This window comes from Corvus brachyrhynchos, unplaced genomic scaffold, assembly GCF_000691975.1.
Source record: "Corvus brachyrhynchos isolate BGI_N302 unplaced genomic scaffold, ASM69197v1 scaffold80, whole genome shotgun sequence".
NCBI classification, from domain to species: domain Eukaryota; kingdom Metazoa; phylum Chordata; class Aves; order Passeriformes; family Corvidae; genus Corvus; species Corvus brachyrhynchos.
Genome location: NW_008236769.1, coordinates 13310218 through 13331346, shown reverse-complemented (window position 1 = coordinate 13331346; position 21129 = coordinate 13310218). Strand labels below are relative to the sequence as shown.

Below are 21129 nucleotides of genomic sequence, written 5' to 3'. Positions count from 1 at the left end.
AATACTCACTGCACAAGATGTTGGTACACTTTCGAGTAGTTTGCCACAGCAGTATCCCTCAGAGGATCTGTGCAATGGCCACAGGATGCAAAATCATAAGGAAGAAGCTTAAAAGATCAGGGCATAAGGTATAGAAAGGGCTTGATATAAATGCCGTGTATTTGATTTTTTCTGGTTCTTAACTATGATTGTAAAGCAGTAATAAATACGGTTAATTGATGAGAGGTAACAGTATAACAAATTAACATATTCTGTAATTCCAGTAAGCCAAACTAAGTGTTTATGTAATGTTAGTGAACTCTTCTTGTTAATTACCATAGTTACCTTTTTTTTTTTTTTTTTTAATTTGAATTTCTAAAGTAGAATTCCAAGATCTCACATAAATGAGCATAGCTATGTTCAAAGGCACTGGGAAGCTTTGCAAAGTCCAAAGCTTATTGTGCTTCCTGAGTAAAATACTGGCAGGCATTTTCATTGTGAGCACAGTAGAGTAAGTGGGGAAATATTGTACCTGAACTGCTGGATTTTCCTTACAGTCTGGGACAGTGTCTGTACTAATATAAATCACATATGCTTAGCTTGATTAAGATTTAACAAATGAGAAGCAGAAACTATTAATTTTTTTTCAGGAAAGGTGAAGTCCATAATACTTGTTTATATTCTATCTATGTTTTTTCAATTAAACTTCAGTGAATCTGAAGTAGCTTGATTTTGTCTAAATCCACACAGCTGAGGAAACCTGTGCTGGCTTTTTCTCTGAATTTTCACTGAGGGGCTTTTATCTCCCCTTAATCCCACCATTTCTGTCAGGACATAATCTCTTTCTCAAATTTACATTTTAATTACAAGGCCAGCTGAACTAGCTAAAATCAATAATGTCAGCATTCAGCAGCCTAACTTCAGCTGAAACCCCAGCCTCTCTCTTTCCTTCTATTGATTTATCTTGTGAACATGGGCTACTTTATTGCTTCAGGCAATAGGTGCCATTTGGTCAATTTAAACAAAAAGGGGGATTTAAACACTTTTATGATGCTTTCTCAAAGCTGCTGTTGAAACAATTTGAACCCAGGTACTGTACTTGTTAAATAAACCACACAGAACAGCAGAATTCTGAAGAGGAATTTTACTTTTAAAACTGTACTTAATCCCATCTATGTTTTAAAACTAAAACAAAGAAACCCCACCCTGACATTGGGCACCATTCGGCTGGGGCTGTCTGCCTGGTGATTCTTGTCTTTATCTTGTTAGCAAAAACTACTTTCATACATAAATACTTGTTCAAAACTCCACAGTGGAGGTGGTGTTACTGATGTCCTAGTGTACTTACTTTTGGCTATTTTTCTTCTAATGGTTTAAAATAAGAAATCAATGAGAAAATATTTTGTTCTTGTAACTCTTAAGAATTCCAATATTGATCTTCTGGATGTGATTTTTATCTGTCTAAATGTCACATTGTCTATTTATCTCCCTTGCCTTTTCTGTGTGTTGCTGACGGTTTGTCTCTGCTGTTCCCCTCCTCCTCAACAAAACCAGTGTGGTGAACAAGCAATCACGCTTCCTGTAAACATCATAGGGAAAAATTAGGGTTTTCTGAGAACTTTTAAAACATATGCACTTACTTTCTCTGAAGGTGAGAGAAGAGGTGTGGTGAGTGGCACAAACCTGCTATCTTCTGACTGGTTTTTTACTATTTGTAAATAGTACATATACAGGTGCTCTCAAAACATTTGCTTTAAACAATGCTTTTCAGAAAGGCTCTCTAAAAAAAAAGAAAGCAGTTTAAATGCTAAATGCAGCCTAAGCAATTCTACATTACAGATAGAGTCTATGACATATTCTTCTCAGTTAACCTTGTTCATGCCAAAGGCCCTGTTTGTAACTGTTTCTGTCATTAAAGGAAGTTTACTTCTCTAAATACTGATGATTCTAAAGTGTGGTTACTACAAGATTTTGGGTTAATACTCCTTCATTTTGATAAAAGCACCTGAGAAGGGCATTTTCCCTTTCTAACCTGTGACGTGAGCTGAGATGAAGCCTGTCCTGCCCCCTTTCCAGAGACATAAATTCAAAATTTCTGCATTATTATTTCACTGAAGTGATGTTTAAAAAGCACATTTCTGTGGAGGCACCACTATCCCTCTTGAACAGCAAGTTCACAGCCTAATAAGTGTAATGAAATAATTTCTTTTGCTAAATAACCTAGACTTTTCTCTACTTAGATCCATCCTATTATATTTAATTATAATTTCCCTTATTCCTGGTTCTTCTGCTAACTTTGAGACTGTTTTCCAAAGCACAGATTGGTCCTTTAAATGGTGGGTTTTTTGGACAATGTTCTTTAAAGCCTTGTTGACTTTGGAGAATGTGGAGTGTTCATAGCTTTCATTAGTGTGGGCTGGAGTGAGTAAGGGAGCAGCAGTGCCAGGTGTGCTCAGCAGCACCAGCCAACAGCAAGATGAGACTCTGGATTTTGAATTAGGGTTGTCAGCTGTCTCTGGGGAGAAGCTGTACAGGAACTGGGTTAAACAGGTGTCCTTCTCAGTGCCCTGAGCTTGGAGCTTTGGGAAAAAAGTGTGGATGTCATTCCCTGCACAAAGACTCAGCTCCTGATCTAGGTACTTGGAAAATGTGCTCCTAGGGGGTGGATCTCAAAGGCTGCCCTCTCAGCATCTTTGCCTGTGGCTGATGTCAGGCAGTGCCATCCGTGCAGTTGCACTCCATGGGTTAAAGGGAATGAGCGATGCAAACGAATCAAAGTCAGGATGAATTACTGGGAGACCTTATAAGGTGGAAAGATGGGTCACAGCAAATTATTCTGATTTTGCTTGTGGAGAATACATTATTCTCTGGAATGAAAGTATCTTATGTACCAAGCCTACCCATTCCTATGGGTCTTGCAAGTTCCTACTCAGACAGCTGGTTACAGATACAACATTAACTTTTGCTTTTCTACGTAATATATTGTGATACATTTAATGACTAACAAGGCAAGAATGCTTCTCGGTGCAGCTTCAGGGCTGGTTAGAATTGGGCAAAAGATCAAAAGTTACAGTTAAATAATGGCTAAAACATGTTAGATGAACTTCAGTTACTTTTCATAAGAAGGCTCAGATAATTTGCTGAAATTTTTAGTTTTGTGAAACTATGACTTTTTTGTATAAAATTTAGGGATCTTCTTTGAGGGACGAGACCTTGCATTTCAATTAATTATTTTTTAAAAAGGCTTTCTAAGGGGACACATCACAACACATTCCAATTTTAGCTGTCATTGGCTAAAAAGTTCTTGTTGCTACTACTGGCTAAATGGCGTTGCTCCTCCAGCTCAGCAGGTAGAGGCAGGTGCTGTCTAACTGCTCAGCCTGACTAATTGCATCCTTACAGTCCTCACATCTTACAGCTGAATCTCTAATCTGTCTGTAAAAGTAATTAAAGTTACCCTACTGCTGAGCTACTGGTGCTGAACATCAGTGCCTGGTACTGCCTTGCAGATGGCTTGTTCCTCAGGTGTAGCTCAGGTGTTTCCTGTCTCTTGGGCAGACCCTCTGGGTGCAGTTCCTGCTTCTGCCAGCACTTAGGTATTTTCTCCTGGCAAATTGTGTGGTTTAGTATCTGTGAAAGACAAATGTCCTCTAAATAATTCTGTTTCACTCTGAGTGGGACTGATGTCTAAAGCAAACTGGAAGCAGGAAGACGTAGTCAGCACCCTGAGCTGTTTGGGTTGGACTGTGAGGGTGGGAGAAGTGAATCACTCCTAAACATCAAGGTTTTTTCGCAGGGCTTGAACCCAAGTCACCTCCAAAAGCCCTGGTGGCGAAGGCATCGACAGGAGCAGCTCCGCTGAGCTCCCACACTCAGCTCAAAGGGAATGAGGATGAACTCGATCCAACCTGTGCAGCTGCCACTCTGAAACTTATTAGAGACAAGCTACCAAAGCTACCACCTCCTCATGCCAGGTTATCTTTGTTTCATTCCTGTACAAACCTCTTGCTCTTGTGTTTATTAGTCATGATAGCACACAGAAAAGCATTCATGAACCAGGCAAGCTGACGAGGCTGACTTGGTCTCATTTTGAAGACCATTACATTCATTGCCTAATATTTGGGATTTTGTTGGTGATTGCACTAGGATCTTAAGGAATCTTTTACTGTTCAGTTACTACAGATCTTATTTGGTGTAAATGGCCTTTATGAAAATACACTGTTCCCTTCTTTGCTAACAACACCCCCCACCCCATTTATTTGGGTACATTCTGTTTGCAGCTAAACAAAATGTATCCTAATGTTCAATTTGCAAGTAGTTTCAACCATCTCTTTGTTCCCAGTGACTTACGCCGTCAGTGCTGCCTGGAGATGTTACATTGCTTCCAAAGACAATTTTGTTATCAATCCTGTTCAAAGTTTGATGAAACGCCAGCCTTGCCTGGCATTTAGCTGTGATTTGGGGGTAAGACTGGAGTCATCTGCTTAGTGGCATGTTCCTGGAAAGACACTTCTGCATTGGCCAGGGATGCCCCCAAAACCTAGCAAACTGGAATTAATCTGAGATTTCCTGTACCACATCTGTAGCTCCTGTGGGAGTACAACCTGCATGATCCACTGCTGCCCCCATCAAATCTCTGGGCTTCTCCCCCAATAGTGTGATAGGTGTTAGCCAGCACTAGCTGAATATGCAGCGAGCTGTATAGAGAGCATGTGGTGTTGTGTCTTATGGTCTTCCTTTAAAAAAAATAAAAGGACAACCTTGTAAAAGTACTTGCAATAGATCTAAGGTAATATTAGTGTTGGCCTAAAAAAATCTAATGAAAACAGAAAAAAAGTTGTTGTGCTCATTGGTGTTCTGTATTGTCTTCTCATCAATTTCCTCCAGTGAATCTGCAACTACTGCGACAGCAGATGTGGAAGATCTTGACAGTAAAAGAAGAAAACTAGAAGAAAGAGCTAAAGCTCCCCTCATGCCTTTTGGATTAGATCTTCACTACTGGGGAGAGGATCAGCCAAGTGCTGGGAAGATTCTCAAGTAATGCTCTTTTTCTTTTAAAACAAATTAAACAAATAAATAGATTTAGTTGTACTCAGAGGTCATGCAGTGGGGTGACTGCTATTTCTTTTGATAATTACTTTTCTTCTTTACTTTGTGTTGTAGGACCCACAAAGTCAGAAATTCTACCTTTAAATGTTATTTATTTTGAGAAGATGTGATACTAATTAAATATCCTTTGATGCTTCAAAGCACATTTTTTCTGCTCTTTTTATGTTTGCAGCATAGCATCAGTTACTCCAATTTAAGTTGGTACCTCATTATGCAAAGGGCTCTGCCAAGTGTGTGATAGACATTCCCTCAGCTGGAGACTTTTGAGATATAAATAAGTAGCAGGCAAGGTAGGAGAAAGGCTGGGGAAGTGTTTTTCCTGGCTTCACAAAGTGGTAACTGAGGAAACTGATATGTTTATTCAGTCACACAAGGAAAGGTGGCAGTTACAGGAGATTTGGGTTTGGATTTTTCACTTCTTCAGTCACACAAGGAAAGGTGGCAGTTACAGGATTTGGGTTTGGATTTTTCACTTTCCATTGCTGTCTGAGAGGTTTTGTGTTTCACGAAGCATTGCTGACTTAGGTAAAGCTTTAGCATTGGGGAGAAAAGGTGGTAGGTGCACATCAGAATTTATTTCTAACAGTCAGTTTTTAAAACCCCTTTTAGTATTTTTAAATGGAAGTTGGGTTGCAAAGTCCTCCCTGTATGTATAAATTTCTTTTAAGTCCACCAGAACTTTGATATCAGTGTGCACCATACCTGGCTTGAAAAAGGCAAAAATCATTGGCTGGCTGGGTTCCAAATTAAGCCGTTATTCTTAATAGTATTACTTTAACTTAGTTTGTTTTCTTAACAAAACGAGCAAAAAACCCCCAACTTGTAATCACAGTGCTAAAACAGTGTTGTCAGAAAGGAACAAGAGGAAATCTCTGCCCCTGCACCCGATTTCATAAAATGCTGAATATCTTTTAAATTACCGAAAACTGGTGCAATTTGCTGCATAAAAGTGCTTTACCACAGTCACTCCAAGGTTTGGGTTCCATCTCGTTTGCTGAAGGCTCTTCAAAGCCTATGAAAAGATTTTCAGCAGGGCTTTAAGAAGCATTTGTCTGTGATAGTGCCAAAAAGGTAGTAAGGCCTTATTTTACATTGCAAATGAATTATTCAAGTCATAAGTGAAATCAGAAGCATATTTCACTGCCTGTCTGCCTTGTGCTGTACTGTTTTATTTTTATGCTTCCCAATAAAATAGAGGGCACACTTCTGAACCATATAGTCTATAACTACAGATATGCCAATCTAACTAAAGATAATTTAAGTAACTCTGCACAATACCATTGACCTCACGCGTGAAATAGACTTACTGAAAAATTAAGGTAGTTATTGGCCAGCTATTTTAATGTTTCTATATGCATCCATACAGGCTCTGTAAGATTCTTAGGGAAAAAAAGCAAACTGAAAAATAGACAACACATATGGGATGTGTATGGAATTTGAACTTTTAAAATATAAAGGGGAGAAGTCTTTTTGTTTCATTTATCAGTGCACTTACTTAATCACAGCGTTTACAATAAATTACGATTTTGACAGTGAGAATGTAGCTACCAGGAAGATGATATTCTAAAGAAGTTTTGTTGGATTTTTTCAGGGGGGGCAGAAGGTAGTGTATGCTGTACAGTATTGTATTGTGTAGAGTCTGATGTGTCATCTTAACAGATTTATTTTGGGTAGCATGAACTTTCCAAACTCATCTACCCTCCTCCTTGAATTAAATCAGCTTACTCTTGGGAGCAGAGTAAAAAGGCTGGTGCAGCACTGACTGTGACTAGGATGTTTCAATTAGCCCATTTTGCACTTGCTTCAGTATCTCTGTAAGCATCTGGGATTAGAATTTATATTTATTCAATGTTTTTATAATCTTCCCATCAGATGAATTAAGATGATATAAATTCATTGAAAGAGTGCAGCAGTTCTCCAAGAGCTAGTCTTCCTCTTAAATTTCAGTTAGCCATTATTTGTCTTTTATTCCTCCTCTTCCTCCTCCTCGTGTATTGCTGTGTCATTGCCATTAAAGCCTCTGTTATTTATCTGGATCAGCAGCACTCTAAATGTGAGTGAGGTGTTGATCTTTTTCATTTTTTAGTTGATTATCTGTTCCTCTTCTGATCCATCTTACAAATAGGTTTTTACTTGTCACATGGATCATTTTTTCCAGCAAGTATCTGCCTGTTTAAAATGTTGCTTAACTTACAACAAGAAATCAGAAAACTTTGGGGATTGCCACTGCTTTGTTCTTCTCTCAGCTGCTTGTAAATCATGTTGGGAGAAAATAAGTTATATGCTTGTAGTAAACAATAATATTTATTAAATATTTTTATGAACCAGGCTTTTTTAAGTTCAGTTCCCAAACACTGATCAATGATACATAGAGTGAAACATAATTTTAATATTCTTAACATTTGTTAGATGCATATTTAGGGGAAGGGAGACAGAGAAATTATTAAATAGAACTATTTCGTAATTGGAAGGGTTGACATGCATGACAGTTAAATGCTTCTTCATTCTCATGTAACTGTAATTTGATAATCTAGAGGGGGAGGGGAGTTCAGACCACAAAAGGGCACTAGGATTTTACTAAGAGATTCTGTAAGATTACCATGCATGTAAAAATCCTGTATGGTGACTTTTTTAGGAATGCTTTCCCCTCTGTGTGGCTGCAAGGTTAGTGACACAGAGCTGCTGGTCAGTCTTGCTTTCAGCATTACATTAAACTAAGCAAATAAGAAATTATTGTAATTCTTTTATTTACTATCTACTGTACAATCTTGCCACATAAGTTCTGAAGGTAAAATACTGTACCATTCAAATAGTGGGCTAAAGTCATATTGGTATTTTGGAAAGACTTCCAGGGCTTTGGGGTTTTTTTGCTACAGTTTGCAGAAGTATGTAATTAAAAACATTTTGTTTAACCAAAAACAGCAGAAATATATTACTGTGTTTATTGCTGAACTAGCCTCCACTGGAACTCTTTTGCCTTTATCCCCTAATTTACCAGAAGAAATTTATTTGTACTTTATGGCAGGGTAGCATTTATCTGGCACTAACGAGCCGTATTTGATGGAGAAATTACTGGATAGAATCAATTTGTTTTAACAAGAATTTTGTTGGAACATTTTTCTGATGACTTGACAAATCACAGAGATGCTCAGAAAATTTCGTTAACCCCTTTTAAAGCTAGTTTTAATCTCTTTACGTAGTTTTAAATGCTCAACTATTGCATTAAAACCAGCAGCTATATATGTTGTAGGTTGCTATGGTCAGAAATTTTCCTCTAGTTTCTTTTTTCCTTGTCATCTGCTGAAAACTTGGTTAGATAAAATTAATCAAAACTTTTCAGGCCATCTAAAGTAATTCTTTCAAGTATTGGCTTATGTGCTTTGCCAAATTGAGACCGGTGTGATGAGTGACGCCAGTGTTCATGTATATATCGCTCTGCAGGCTACAGAAGGCAACATCTCAGAAGTAGGAATGACACCCAAGGATATTAGTGAGTGAGAGGAATTGGATATGGATAGAGTAAATCCTCTCAAATAATGCTGTAACAGATTGGGTCGAAGAACGATGTGGAAGAAAGGGATTGGAAAGTGTGGTTTAGGAATTTTATCTCCTTATCAAGACATCTGTCATCTAGGTATCTCCATCTTGCTTGTAATGAGCAGCAGACATGCAGGCTGCAGGTTTTTTCCCATAATTTAGCTGTATTTTTTTCCACTTTAATTTCATATTTCCTTAAATTTGACGTGGGATTGTTGTTGTTAACTTCAGATATCTTAAAATTAGATACCTAAGCTGAAGCTGGTCATCCTGATTTCTTTTCATTATTAGGAGAAAGAAACATTTACCTTCAGAGGGATAGTCATTGCCTCCTAAGATTAGCATCTAAAATGAGTCAGGTAATTGCTCTCTGGGGTTGCCTGTTTTTCACTACAGTCTATTGGCAGCTTAGGGTGGCTAAAATGAAATTATATGAATGCTGTTGAGAAAATCTTTGTTTGCCTATATGTAAGGTCTTTAATTTTAAAATAGATTTTCTGTGGATTAGCTTAATTTCCTAGAGGAACACCTGGTAATTTCTCAGATTTATAGACACCGTATAGGAGAACCTGGAAGAAAGAATCTGTATGAGGCTCAGCTGATTGCTGTTTCCCTTGGTCTCAGTACATTGCAATATCCTCTGGTGTCAGCTTCTGCTTCTCTACTGCTGCAGGAGTCCAGCTGTCAGGAATAAGATCAGATAGGTTAAGATCAAACTGTTTCCTCCTTGATCTGTCTTCTGTGCTTAATCATAGAAGTATTTTGTTATGAAGAATGATAAGTACAGAATTACAAAGTTATTCACTGAATCTGGAAATTGGATAACTGACTCTGGATGTCAGATCATGAGCTAAGGCTAGGACTTGTAATACCTTAGCAGGTTAAACAGGAAATCAATACTAGACAGGCTTTGTTATATTTTAAAGATATCTTCATAATACAGAAGCCATATGAAAGACTGGTAGATTCCTAAGGGGTGTTTTTTAATTCACTAGTAAAGCTTCTCTTCCTTTCACATGTGAGTTTAGCACAGGTTGATAATGGCATCTCTGTGTGTTTTCTTACAATTTGTCTGTGAATTATTTTCATTTGTTTTTTTTCCCAGATTTACCTCTGAGCATCGATTTTGGGCACCCTGTGAAGTAGAGGAAGAAGTGGAAAATAAAGAAATAACAGAAATGTTAAAAACCAGGTATATAACATTTGCTGGCAAGTTTGAACCGGTAAAACATAAATGTCGAGCACCAATGCCTGATGGAAGTCTGTGTGAAAGACAAGATCGGATTAAGGTAGGTACCAAGTTACGTAACTTCCAAGATCTGTGCTGTATGGAGAAGATCTTAAAACATCCATAAAAGTTTATTTGACATTGTAAGTATAGTTCAAGGGAGTGGAAGAACATTGTGTTGGAGGAGTTAAATGTTAATATGTGCTTCATATGGGAAACATCCTTTTAGTAAAGAAGCTGTAAACATTTGAATAACTCTCAAATGTTTTTGGCATTCATTGTAGGTTATTTTATTTATTTATTTATTTTATTTTATTACTGTGATGTGTGAGTACCTGGCAGTAAGGTAGAGATAGTCAGTTCTTTGCTGGAAATTTTTCCTCACTCAGAGGCATATTTGGTATTAACTGTTTCTCGAAACTTGTATGTTTGAGGGGCAAAGAAATTTTATTTACAAATTAAGTTTTATTAGATCTAAGTTCTACACAGCCTCAAATTACGACCACTGTTGAGCAGAACTGCTTTGCTTAAATACTTTGTTCTAGTATCCCTGTTCTTCCTGTATTATCTGAGATTGAGGGATCTAAATGTACTTCAGTACTTTTAATGGGGTTGTTAGAGGATAGGGATATAGCATAAACAACAACATATGATGGAACATTGGTGCCCTAGTTCCAGACTTGGCAGGATGTACTACCTGGTCTCTTGAAACTGGATATTTGTATCAACAAGAGCTTATTTCTTTGAGATTCTGAATATATTAAACTCATCACATTTATGGGATCCTGATGCTTTCTGAAGAGGACTGTGGTTTTGTTGCTCAATTCCAGTGTCCAGTTTTAAGCTGTGTTGAATAAAATGTAAACATTTTCTTTTCATTCAAAAACTGTGAGATTTTTTCCCCCCTTTCTCCCTCAAGTGCCCTTTCCATGGAAAGATAATACCTCGGGATGACTCTGGGATTCCTGTAAATGCAGAGGACAGAGCCAGAGAAGAGAAGATAAAGTTTGAGAAGCAAGCGGCCCAGCCAGGTCTGTGTCTGAATAGTGTCTTAAAAAAAATAAAAATTACAATAAATACTAGGCAGAACTGGGAGATAGCTGTTACCTATGTTGCTCCTAACCAAATTCTCTCAGTTGCATTCCTGTTGATTTTAATTTGCTGCTCATTTGCAGTGGTTCTTGCTTATGAGATAAATATGGATACATGTGTAGACAGAAAAAGGTTCACATTGCATTTGTGCTTTATTTCCAGTGGCTTTTGTAATGTTCCCAACACTGCTCAGAAAGACAAGTCATAGCCTTTGTCTTAAGGAACATGTTTATCAAGGATGATTAGACCTCTTCCCTGGGAAATGCTTAACAGTAATTGTTCCTGTGCTTCTGCAAAGTAGTTGTCTAATCTTGCTGGTCCCTAACAGTTGTGATTTATGCAATATAAGGATAATATTATTGGGATCATTGTGTTACCACCAATATTGGGAGGGTGTGCTGGATTTTGTTTTTAAACAGTTGGGAATGGGCAACAAAACTATTGGCCTTCTCCTTGCATCCTGGTTGCAGCTTTCAGGTGTGGGAGAAGAAGGCTCCTTCTTCCCCAAGATTATTTGGGCATTTTTAGCCAGGGTGCAGCTCTGGACTGGTAGGTGAGGAATGCAGGCAGTGAACAAAACAGCAGGCAATGAGTACACAGGCAGGAAGACTTCCAGGGGAATAAGAGATTTTCTTGCAACAGTACAACTAAACCTCATTAATGATGGACAGAAGATACCTGGGGGATTGCAACCAGGAAACTACTGGAAGTTGATGCACTGCAAAGGAAGATGGGAGAGAGGGATCTATCCAGCAGAGTGTATAATTGGAGGGGACAGCTTTTCTTTAAATTACCTTCCTCCAGCAGGTCTTAGTTTTCTCTGGTTTGAGCTATTTATTCTCGGTGAGTATTCTGCATTCTAATTAAACTCACCCATAGGCATTAGCATTTTGATATCCTATACTATACTCCCTTGAAGGAGTTCTCTCTTAAGGTTTGACTGACTTGGTGTTTCACAGTTAAGCATATTATTAATGAAGCTACTGAACCTTCCATAAAACCTCTTGAGAGCCTAAGGAACAGTTGTTGATCTGTATTCAAAAAGGTCCCTGTGGAATGAATGTGCATTTGAACATAGAGCTGACCTACCCAGTGTCCTTTAATACTTGTTTGACCATCTTTGAGTGACTGGGCTTGGTGATTACAGCACCACACCAGTGCAGCAATTACTGAACACCTTCTGGTATTTGCAGGTGTCCAAGTGCTACATTTGCATATAGTTGCCATCCCTGTCCAGGCAGAATAAGTGTTCTAAACTGGTATCCAGCCAGCATCACAGACACTGTTGGACTGTCACTGGCAAACCAGGACAGGGGTGTGGATGTTGTGTTAAAAAGGAAAGTTCCCTGTGAAACTAAAACTAGCAAATTAAACTGATAAGTGTTCTGGAAATCTCCAACTAGAAACTAACATTCTGGTATAAAAATCACTTGGACTGAAAAGTATTGATTTTTTTTTTTCCTGTGAAATTGCCATTGCTTGAGGCTAGACATAGTATTTATTTTTATTACAGTGTCAGTTTGGTGTTGTTAGAGGCTTCTCACCTCTGGTCCACAAGGATGTGTATGTTAGTCCCAAACTAGTGTTGGCATTGCTCCTTGTGTTATTGAGTGTGGTTGTTAAGCTGAGATGTCACACAAAGGTCCATCCCATCTGGCGGGGGACTTACTGCACAAGCTGTGGCACTTAATTTATGTTTCAAAACCTTCCATGTTTCTAAAGCCATACATATACCAGATGTCAATAAATACTTCTATCCACTGTTTTTTGTTGCTTTCTTTTTTCCTGTGCCTCACTGTCTTGTGGTTTGGAGGAGTGTGTTTGGCTGGTTTTCAGTGGTGTTTGGTTTGGGGGTTTTTTTGGTTACAGAGGTCTGGAAGCAAATCTAAGCAATGCTGCTATGGGAAATACACAACTGGGATCTCACTGGACAGTCAGGAACTGTTTGATTGACAACATCATTAATGATGGCAATTTGAAAAATCTGGAAAAAACCACTAAAATTTAGGGATCAGTTGTATGGTTAAATTACACCAAAATTCTTCTTGCATACTGGATAGTAGGTTTATTTCTATCTTTGTGTGATTAAAGGGGGAAACAGCTATATAAAAGTAATATGGTTTGTGTGCTAATGACTGTGTTTTGTCAACACTGTCATTGTTATTATGGAGCATTTATTATCCTAGTACAAAATTTTAAACTCTAGCTGATGTCCACAAAATGGTGCTTTGGGCTCTTCAGTCCTGAAACAAGTGAATCAGGTGAGATTATGCTGACCTGCTAATCTGCAGCGTTCATCCTTTTCCAGTAGTTCGCACACAGGAGCAAATTAAGTGCCTATTTTTTGTGTCAGCCCTGAAGAGTATCTGGTTTTTCAGCCCTTAGTGACTTGTTAACAAACAGGTATCAGGACAGGCTGGGGAAGGCAGGCCGCTGGCCACTCAGATGTGAAATAGCATCTCTTTACTAACTACAGTATTGATTCCCGCCTACCCTTGCAAACTGTGTAATTTTCTTTTCCCTGCTGCTAAACTCAGTAACAATGTATGAAGAGCTTTAGGGGCCCATCAATGCTCAAAACCCCTGCTCTTCCCTGGCATTCTATTGATTTTTCTCAAAAGCTTTTAAATTGCTCCTTCATTTTACTCAAATGCTCATTTCATCTCTACTGGATGCCGGCATTTTTTCGTTGTGTTTAAACAATTGCTCCATTCACGGGGTTCCTAAACTGTGACGCCTTCTTATTACTGGGAGATAAACTGTTTAGACAGTTTTCCTTAATCTTGGATTAATCGTTCCTGTATCTGAATTGTGCTGTTCTGTATTCCCTCACTTCAAGAAAAAAAATAAAGTCTGTGAGGTCTTATGATTTATCAAGTATACGTGTTCTATTTTCTCCCTTTGCAACTCTCCTCTGCAGCTATTGAACAGCTTTGTTTTGCTCATGCTTTTTGGCATGTTGGATTTTAATCAGTCCTTGCTTACATGTATGATGGTAGTTTAGATCTAACCTTTCCTTGGAAAATTGCTCTGGCATTCCTTAATACCATGTTCTTAAGTGAGGACATTGCCTCTGACCTTCCTGAAATGTTGTTAGCAGTGTTTGTCACACTCAGTGACAATCTTGGTATATAAATGAAGTTGTATAGTCCTTTAGGACTGTTTATATTTCTATATCTACAAAGATGTTAAGTAAGAGTAGTAGATATTTGGTGTTACAATATCTGCAGGCAAGAAGGGCTGACTGTCATAAGGGAAACTATGACAAATGACTGGCACTTACTGTTGTTAAACTATAGAATTCTGGCATTTACACCGAGTTTGGACCATGTTCTTTTTGAAGTAGTGCTTCCTACATTTTTTTCCAACCCATATGCTCCAATTCTCTACAATGCAGTGAAATGTTTCTAAATTTCCCCTTGGCGGATGTCCATCCTCCAGCCACATTTTTACTTTGTACGATGCAACCTTATTCTGATACACAAGACTCCACACTGAAGGTAAAAGACTATGGCTTCCTCAAACAGTCCACAGTCTTAACTTGTTCATGCTTTTTCCTCTGGTGGCATCTAGGATCAGAATCCACTTAGAATGTATTCTTTGATTCTGAAGCATTAAGGTTTTGATAAAATGTAGAACAAGATTTTGTTAGGATAAATTAACCTGTGCCATTGTCAAGAGAAGAAACTTGATTTAGGTAATTAAACTGAGCCAATGTGAGATACCTAGATAGTAGTGTCTTTTTAGATGCAAAATGAGGCTCATGGCAACAGGGTCATGTTGTTCTACTCAAGAATTTTATGCAGATGTCAGATACCAGTTCATATTTTAAAGTAAGTATTACTGATGAAAAGAAGTCACAAAGTTGTCACCCCTACTCTGCTCAAAAGTTGATCTGTTCCATTTTTTTAGGTTTATTTTTAAGCTTATTCAGAATTTATTTCTTGCAGATAAGGTCCTCAGCTACATTGTTGGCACTTTCAATTTCTAAATAATAATCACTGTGTTTATTCACCTCTCCTACATGGAATAGTTTCCTTGGAACTTTGCTGCTGTGCTACTGCAAAAACTTAAGTCTTCCTACAGAACAGTTTTATACACAGCAGCAACTAATGCATAGTAACCCCAGACTGGCAGGGCTTTTTCATCAAGATCTGTTATTTTGGGAAACTGCTTTATCCTCTCTTTCCTTTGCGTATGCAGCTTAGATCGCAGTGACTCTGCCCTCGCCCATTGGTGACAAGAACCTGTTCCTTGGGAGACTGCAAGTCCTCCCTGGGTTTGGAGTTTCAAAGTCCATGTTTTGTCTTTTAAACAGAGTGGCGAGATCCAGAATTTATGAGAGAAGTTGAAGCTGCTACAGGACTGGATCTTGGTTCCTCTAAAAGTAATGGAAAAGGACAGAAAAAGAAAGGGAAGAAGCAAAAATATCCAAATCTGACAGACCTGAAGCAACAGGCTAACACTTCTCGTTCCCGGCTTGAGAAGAAAGTCTTCAATAAGTAAGATACTTCCATTCTCTAAAGCCTGTTAAATTACTGTTTCTGTTTGATTCAACAGTACTTTCTGTTTCTACACTAACATGCACTTACTAAACAGCTTTCTTGGCTAACTGCAAGCAAGAATGTCTTCTGTATGTCTGGAGGGTAAAAAATAGCAGGTACTGATGACCAAGGTTATTTCTTTGAGAGTGATTTTCAGCTAATTTGCAAAATTTCCCTATGAAAGACTTTTTTCATCCTGTCTCAATTTTTTTTAAACCCTTCAGTTGCTGGGTTGGCTTCTCTGGATGATCATTTATTAGTCAGGCACAGCAGCTCAGGTGGATGTGGGAACCTGCCAGCCAGTCCTGAATGGGCTTTAGAACATACAGTAGCTCCATCTGTCCACTATTAACACCATTTCTGATGCCTGTTCTTGCTTAGATGTGGCTACAACATAAATTTGCCTAAGTGTGCTCTGGTCTTTATCAAATAGGAAGCAGCTGCAGCTATTTAAAGAGTTTCATATGTCAAAAATGAAGTAGTCAAAGGAAAGTGAAGTGTAAAGTTGTCGAATCAAAAAAAGCAAAATTATTATTAGTAGTATTATTATTATATCATTAATGGTGGGTTATTCCCTAAATATATTGGATGAGCTGAACAGCATCCGAGACACAATATTTGTTTAAACTCAGTTTTCCCTTCTCTGATGTAATAGTTATAAAAACAAAGCCAAATCCACATTGCTTTTAGTTACGGAAATAGCACGTTTTCTGTGAAATTCTCATGTCACCTGGTCTTAGTTAGAAGTCAGAGACATACAGTTCTAATGATTAGAATTTCATATCATGGTTTACTGTGGTTTGTGCTAATGATTTTGAGTGTGTATTAGTGCCAGGCATAGGGAATCAAACCTGTCATGTTTTTAATAGGTTTCATGCTTTGCAGCACTAAACAAGATGATAACCTTGACTCCTTATAACAACCCCAAATTACTTGAAATGTGTAGGTGATAAACCTGGGCTCTAGTCTGCCAATAAAGCTAAGTGAAATTGCGCACAGATCATCAAAGTGGGATCTCATTTCATTTACAGTATCACACAATCCACTGGTGCTAATGTAAAACCTACATGACATGAAAGTGTCAAGGCCACTCTGCACTGCTAAAGGCTCACTTTTCTCCTACCAATTAGGTAATATTTGAAGTGCAAAACCATGACCACATTTTCCTTACTCTGGTAACTTTATTGGCAGAATTTTGTTAAACGTATACCTTGTCCTGGGTGTTTTTTCAGAATGTTGGTTTTCATTGTAGTTGCTGCTGAGAAAATCTTTAATCCCACCATTTAGAGCATTTTTAAGAAGAAACCTCTGTTTTCCAAAATTTCAAAATGGCTTTGGAAATGAAGCCATTACAGAGAACAGTTACCAAACCAGAAGTCAGCTTGTTTCTTGGAGACAAGCCTGGGACCAGAGCTGGAATAGTGTGTAGGGGCTGATCCTGAAAGAGGCTGGGGACCACTACCCAGGTGCATGACTTACCTTCATTTTCCTGCACAGCTTGCAACATCCTGAGAAGTGATAAAGGCAGACTGTGATAATGTAGAGTCTTAACAGCACTGGCCTTGAAACCATCCACTTGTGTGATGGAACTTGCCAAACTTGTAGAAATCAAAGGAGACATCAGTCAGTGCTCTGCTTTCAAATGGGGCACAGTCCCTCAAACCAAGCCTGTAGCTGCTCTACCTCCCACATCAGCAGAGCAGCCAGGTCTTTACCTGGAGATATGTTAGGAGATAACATCGTTCATAGGCAGGGTGACAGCTGAGAACACCTGCAAACACCAGCCTCAGATAGCTGAGCTTTTGTGCCAGAGACATCTAAAGTAACCAGTGAAAACCAGAACTTCAGAATCCAGTGAGGAACAAAAATCCCGAGGCAAGGTGCCCTTGGCTCTGTGCAACAGTTGCTCCGAGTTTCTGAGGGGGCAGATGTTCACAACAGAACATTTTCCTCACTGCTTCTGCTGCCTTTCTTTTGCTTTCTTACCCCTCTGGATTCATGAACACATTCCTCTGCCTTACCAGTTAGAGGATATAGAGGCCTGCTGTCTCTCTGCCTTTTATGACAATCTCCTACTCCTCCTGTTTATGCTGTCTAGGCATCATTTTCCTCAGCCTCAAAATCTCAGCTGTGTGATCTTCACTCAAAAGTTTGTGGAAGGGGAAAAAGTGCAGGTGTCTTCACTTACCAGCTCAGAAGCATTGCAGTCCCTCGCAAAAGAAATTTCTGGGCACATCTTTACCAGGAGGAAACAATGGCAGCCAATAAAGCAGCAACAGGGAGACAGACAGGCCTTCACTGGATTTGGGAGCACCAGAAAGCTTAGCAGCTCTGCATTTCGTTCCTTCACTTCGTTTTTGAATCTGAAGAACGTTCCAGAGCCTTCTTCAAGCACAGCAGGAGAGGCAGAGGGTTCAAATGCTTGCCCATCCTGAGGCAGCAGAGATCACTTTATATATGAATGAGGTATTGGACAGACCGTCCCGCCTGTGCTAATCTCTAAGCACTTCTGCAGCAGTAGCCTGTGTCTCTGTAGAGAGATACACAATAATCTCTGGTGTCTTCCTAAACTGGAGTTGTTCTTGTGCATTAAAAGCTGCTGCTCAGGAATGGGGAAGTTGCTAAATGAGTTCATGAAGTGAACAACGAACCTTCCCCTCCTAAAAACATTCTAGATTAAGAGTTAGATTTCATAAGGGTTTCTAAGTGTTAATTTTTTAAGATCTTGTTAGATATTTTTAGTTATTTTTTCCCTGAGAGCAGTTAGGTGCTTTTGTAAATCAAACTTGCCCTGTGTGGCTCTAAGAAATAATGCTGGGAGGGTGGAGAACACAGCCATTAAACTGAAAGACTTGAATTTGTTTACTCCTGTTAATAAAATCATTGCTGAATTAAACTATTTATATTGCTGCAGCTAATTTAGTTAACAAGACAAATTTGTTCAGCCTCATCAATGCCATGCTCAGAAGCCTGGTAGTGATTAATCTAATTCCCCAACATTCATAAACATTCTCTGAGATTGAGTAGACTCAACATAGCTGTTACTGTTTTGTTTCTCTTTCAGAGGTGCCATGAAACGGGTCGTGAAAGCCATGAACCGGGTGGACCAAAGGAAGCATGAGAAGTTTGCCAACCAGTTTAATTATGCTCTGAATTAAATTGTTAATCACCTTTGTCCTTCTTTTATTACAAAAGTGCAACTGCAAAACCCTTAATCAAAGATATTTGTATTTACACTACAATACTTTGCTAGGCACATTGTTACAGGTGTCATTTTTAAATTGTTTCCAAGTTTAACTTATTTGATAATGAATATTAATTTTGGGAAAGATGTGGTAGTATAGAATGGAATGTATTTAAAAAGTTTATAATTATTTGAAATATACATGAAATAGAGGTGTTTTATGACTTGTACATAATTGGGGTAAACTGTTCAGGTTTTGGGGCTTGATTCTTTTCCTTCCTAAGGGACTCATGTAATTTATACCTCCTTTGCCAACATGTGTGTTTAATTTTCCAGTTTTCTGCCTTCAGATAAAAAGATACCTTAAAAACAATTTGATTGCTGCCAGGAATGGCAATGCACAGAGCATTTGCTCAGCCTACTGCTGTATAAAGTGAGCCACATCAAGGAGCACAGCAGCTCCTGCAGTACCTCTACAAACATCTTGGTACACAAAAAAAAAAAAAAATCTGAACCAATTGCTGCCTTCAGATGAGGAATGGAGCAGAGTTTGATTTCTGCAAACTGAATTCCAGGAGCTAAGTCAATCCTGGTAGCTGCAGCACAGATGGAAAAGCTGAAATGGCAAAAAGAGCATCCTGGCCTGCTTCTTGTCTTCCCAAGATGCTATCCCAATATCTTTCAGAACTACTCCTGGAAAGCACATTGTGAAAGTCTGTAGATATACACAGAAAATGCTCCAGTTTAACTGCTCCAGTATGAAGTGAAAATAAGAGGTTTAAAAAAATCATTCAAGTGACACACTGATCTAGTGGCAGTAGTGAACTGCCTGGCTTGGATCAGATAAAATTACACCAGGCTAAGCCTGAGAGTGTGTCTAAGGACCCAGAAACAAACACAAACATTTGGACTCCTCTAGCTCCAGAGAGTTAATGTGCAGGTGGATCCAGTGTGGGTTGTAGTTCTTGGCTGGGTACTTAAACAAATCTCCCAAACTTGTTTGCTGGCTATAGTCAAGGAGAGTGAATGAAACAATGACCAGTTGTGCTCTTGCAACATTTCATACAGCTTTATGGGTAAAGAAAACCCAGACAATCAGGAAGGTGGTGTTTAAAAATCAATTTCAAAGTGACCCACAAAAGTCTTCAATAAAATACTCACTACAAATTAGAATGGATTCTCTATAGCATGGGCTTAGTCATTCACCTGTTGGAGGTGTTTCCTCATGGTAAGGAGACTCTAAGAGTTAAAACTTTGGAAAGTGGTAACAACTGAGTGTAGCTTCTGACCACCTCAGACACAAGCTAATTTACAGTTCTGCCAAGTACTTTCTGACTTGCACAAGTACTGCATAGAAAGCAATTAATGCTGTCTTTTGATGATGTGTCTTGCAAGAGCTCTGTAATTTGGACAGGTTGATGTACTTCTGAAATACCAAAAATAGAACAAATAAAGAGCCAGAATTTCACATAATATTTACTGACTGCGCTGGAAAGTAAAATCACTTCTACTAATGTGGCAGTGAAGATTTCAGGTGAAAACGTGGGTAAGGACAAACCAAGTTCATCATCAAGTCAGTTGAATCAGCTGCTAAACTGATTTGATTTCATACTAAAGACAAAGTCGCACACCCACAAAAAAATAGGAAACATACAAACACAACAACTGTCCCACCTCACATATGAGAATGTGATAGTGATCATTGGGTGCTGGGATCCCCAAACTTAACTGACACTTGCTGATTAATGTTCAAAGAGCCACATCTTTCTCTGAAGGTCCAGTATACCTTCACTAAATAGAAGTCCTTTTAAGTTCAAAAATTCAAAATAGATCAGTCTACCTTTTAGATACATCACACTTTTTGTGTGTCAGTTTACTTGCAGCAGTTTACAAATTTGAGCTCCCTGGGCTCACCGGTTCAAATGTTGCCCAACTGTCCCTGTGATATTTCTACTGGAACTTTCCTATTCCTGTCCTCAGGGCTTCTGGGAAAAAAAAAAATAAATACAAATATCATTCACATAATCTCTGAGTGTGGTTTTGTCTTTAAACTCACTCCAACACCTTTGCAATTGTACTTCTGCTTACAGGGGATGCTGTGTATGATTCCCAGGTGCCTGAACACCTTGGGGTGATTTGGCCCTTGGAGTGCTGTTGAGGTGAATGGTTGGTACACAGGTTGAATATTGTGTATCTGAAGGGACTCTGAGCTGAAGTGAGTTGTGCTGGTGCATCTAAATCATCCTTTTTTAACTAGGGTTGTGTCCGTGGGAAAATGAGGACTGTAAGCAAAGACTTCTGCATGGTTATTGTTACCTGAGCACATGGTTGCACCTGGGGAGTAAAAGCCTGGAAGGAAAAAAGACTGCAGCATTTTATGGTCTGGCACTCCAATATAAAGCATTTAGTGACATAAATGATCTTGGTATGGAGCTTGTGAGCAGGTCTTCTGAGTA

General features: G+C 38.7%; 1 protein-coding gene across 1 annotated transcript in view; it reads left to right on the top strand.

Annotated features, from left to right (window-relative positions):
* Positions 1–20698, top strand: part of UVSSA (UV stimulated scaffold protein A) — a gene marked incomplete at its 5' end in the record, with an annotated part of 48964 nt that extends 28266 nt beyond the window's left edge. The window contains 6 exons of the mRNA XM_017727537.1: positions 3776–3953; positions 4867–5016; positions 9731–9914; positions 10773–10884; positions 15264–15447; positions 18554–20698. Coding sequence (XP_017583026.1) covers positions 3776–3953; positions 4867–5016; positions 9731–9914; positions 10773–10884; positions 15264–15447; positions 18554–18647 — 902 coding nt within the window. The remainder of the gene's footprint in view (positions 1–3775; positions 3954–4866; positions 5017–9730; positions 9915–10772; positions 10885–15263; positions 15448–18553) is intronic.
* Between the last annotated feature and the right edge of the window lie 431 nt (positions 20699–21129).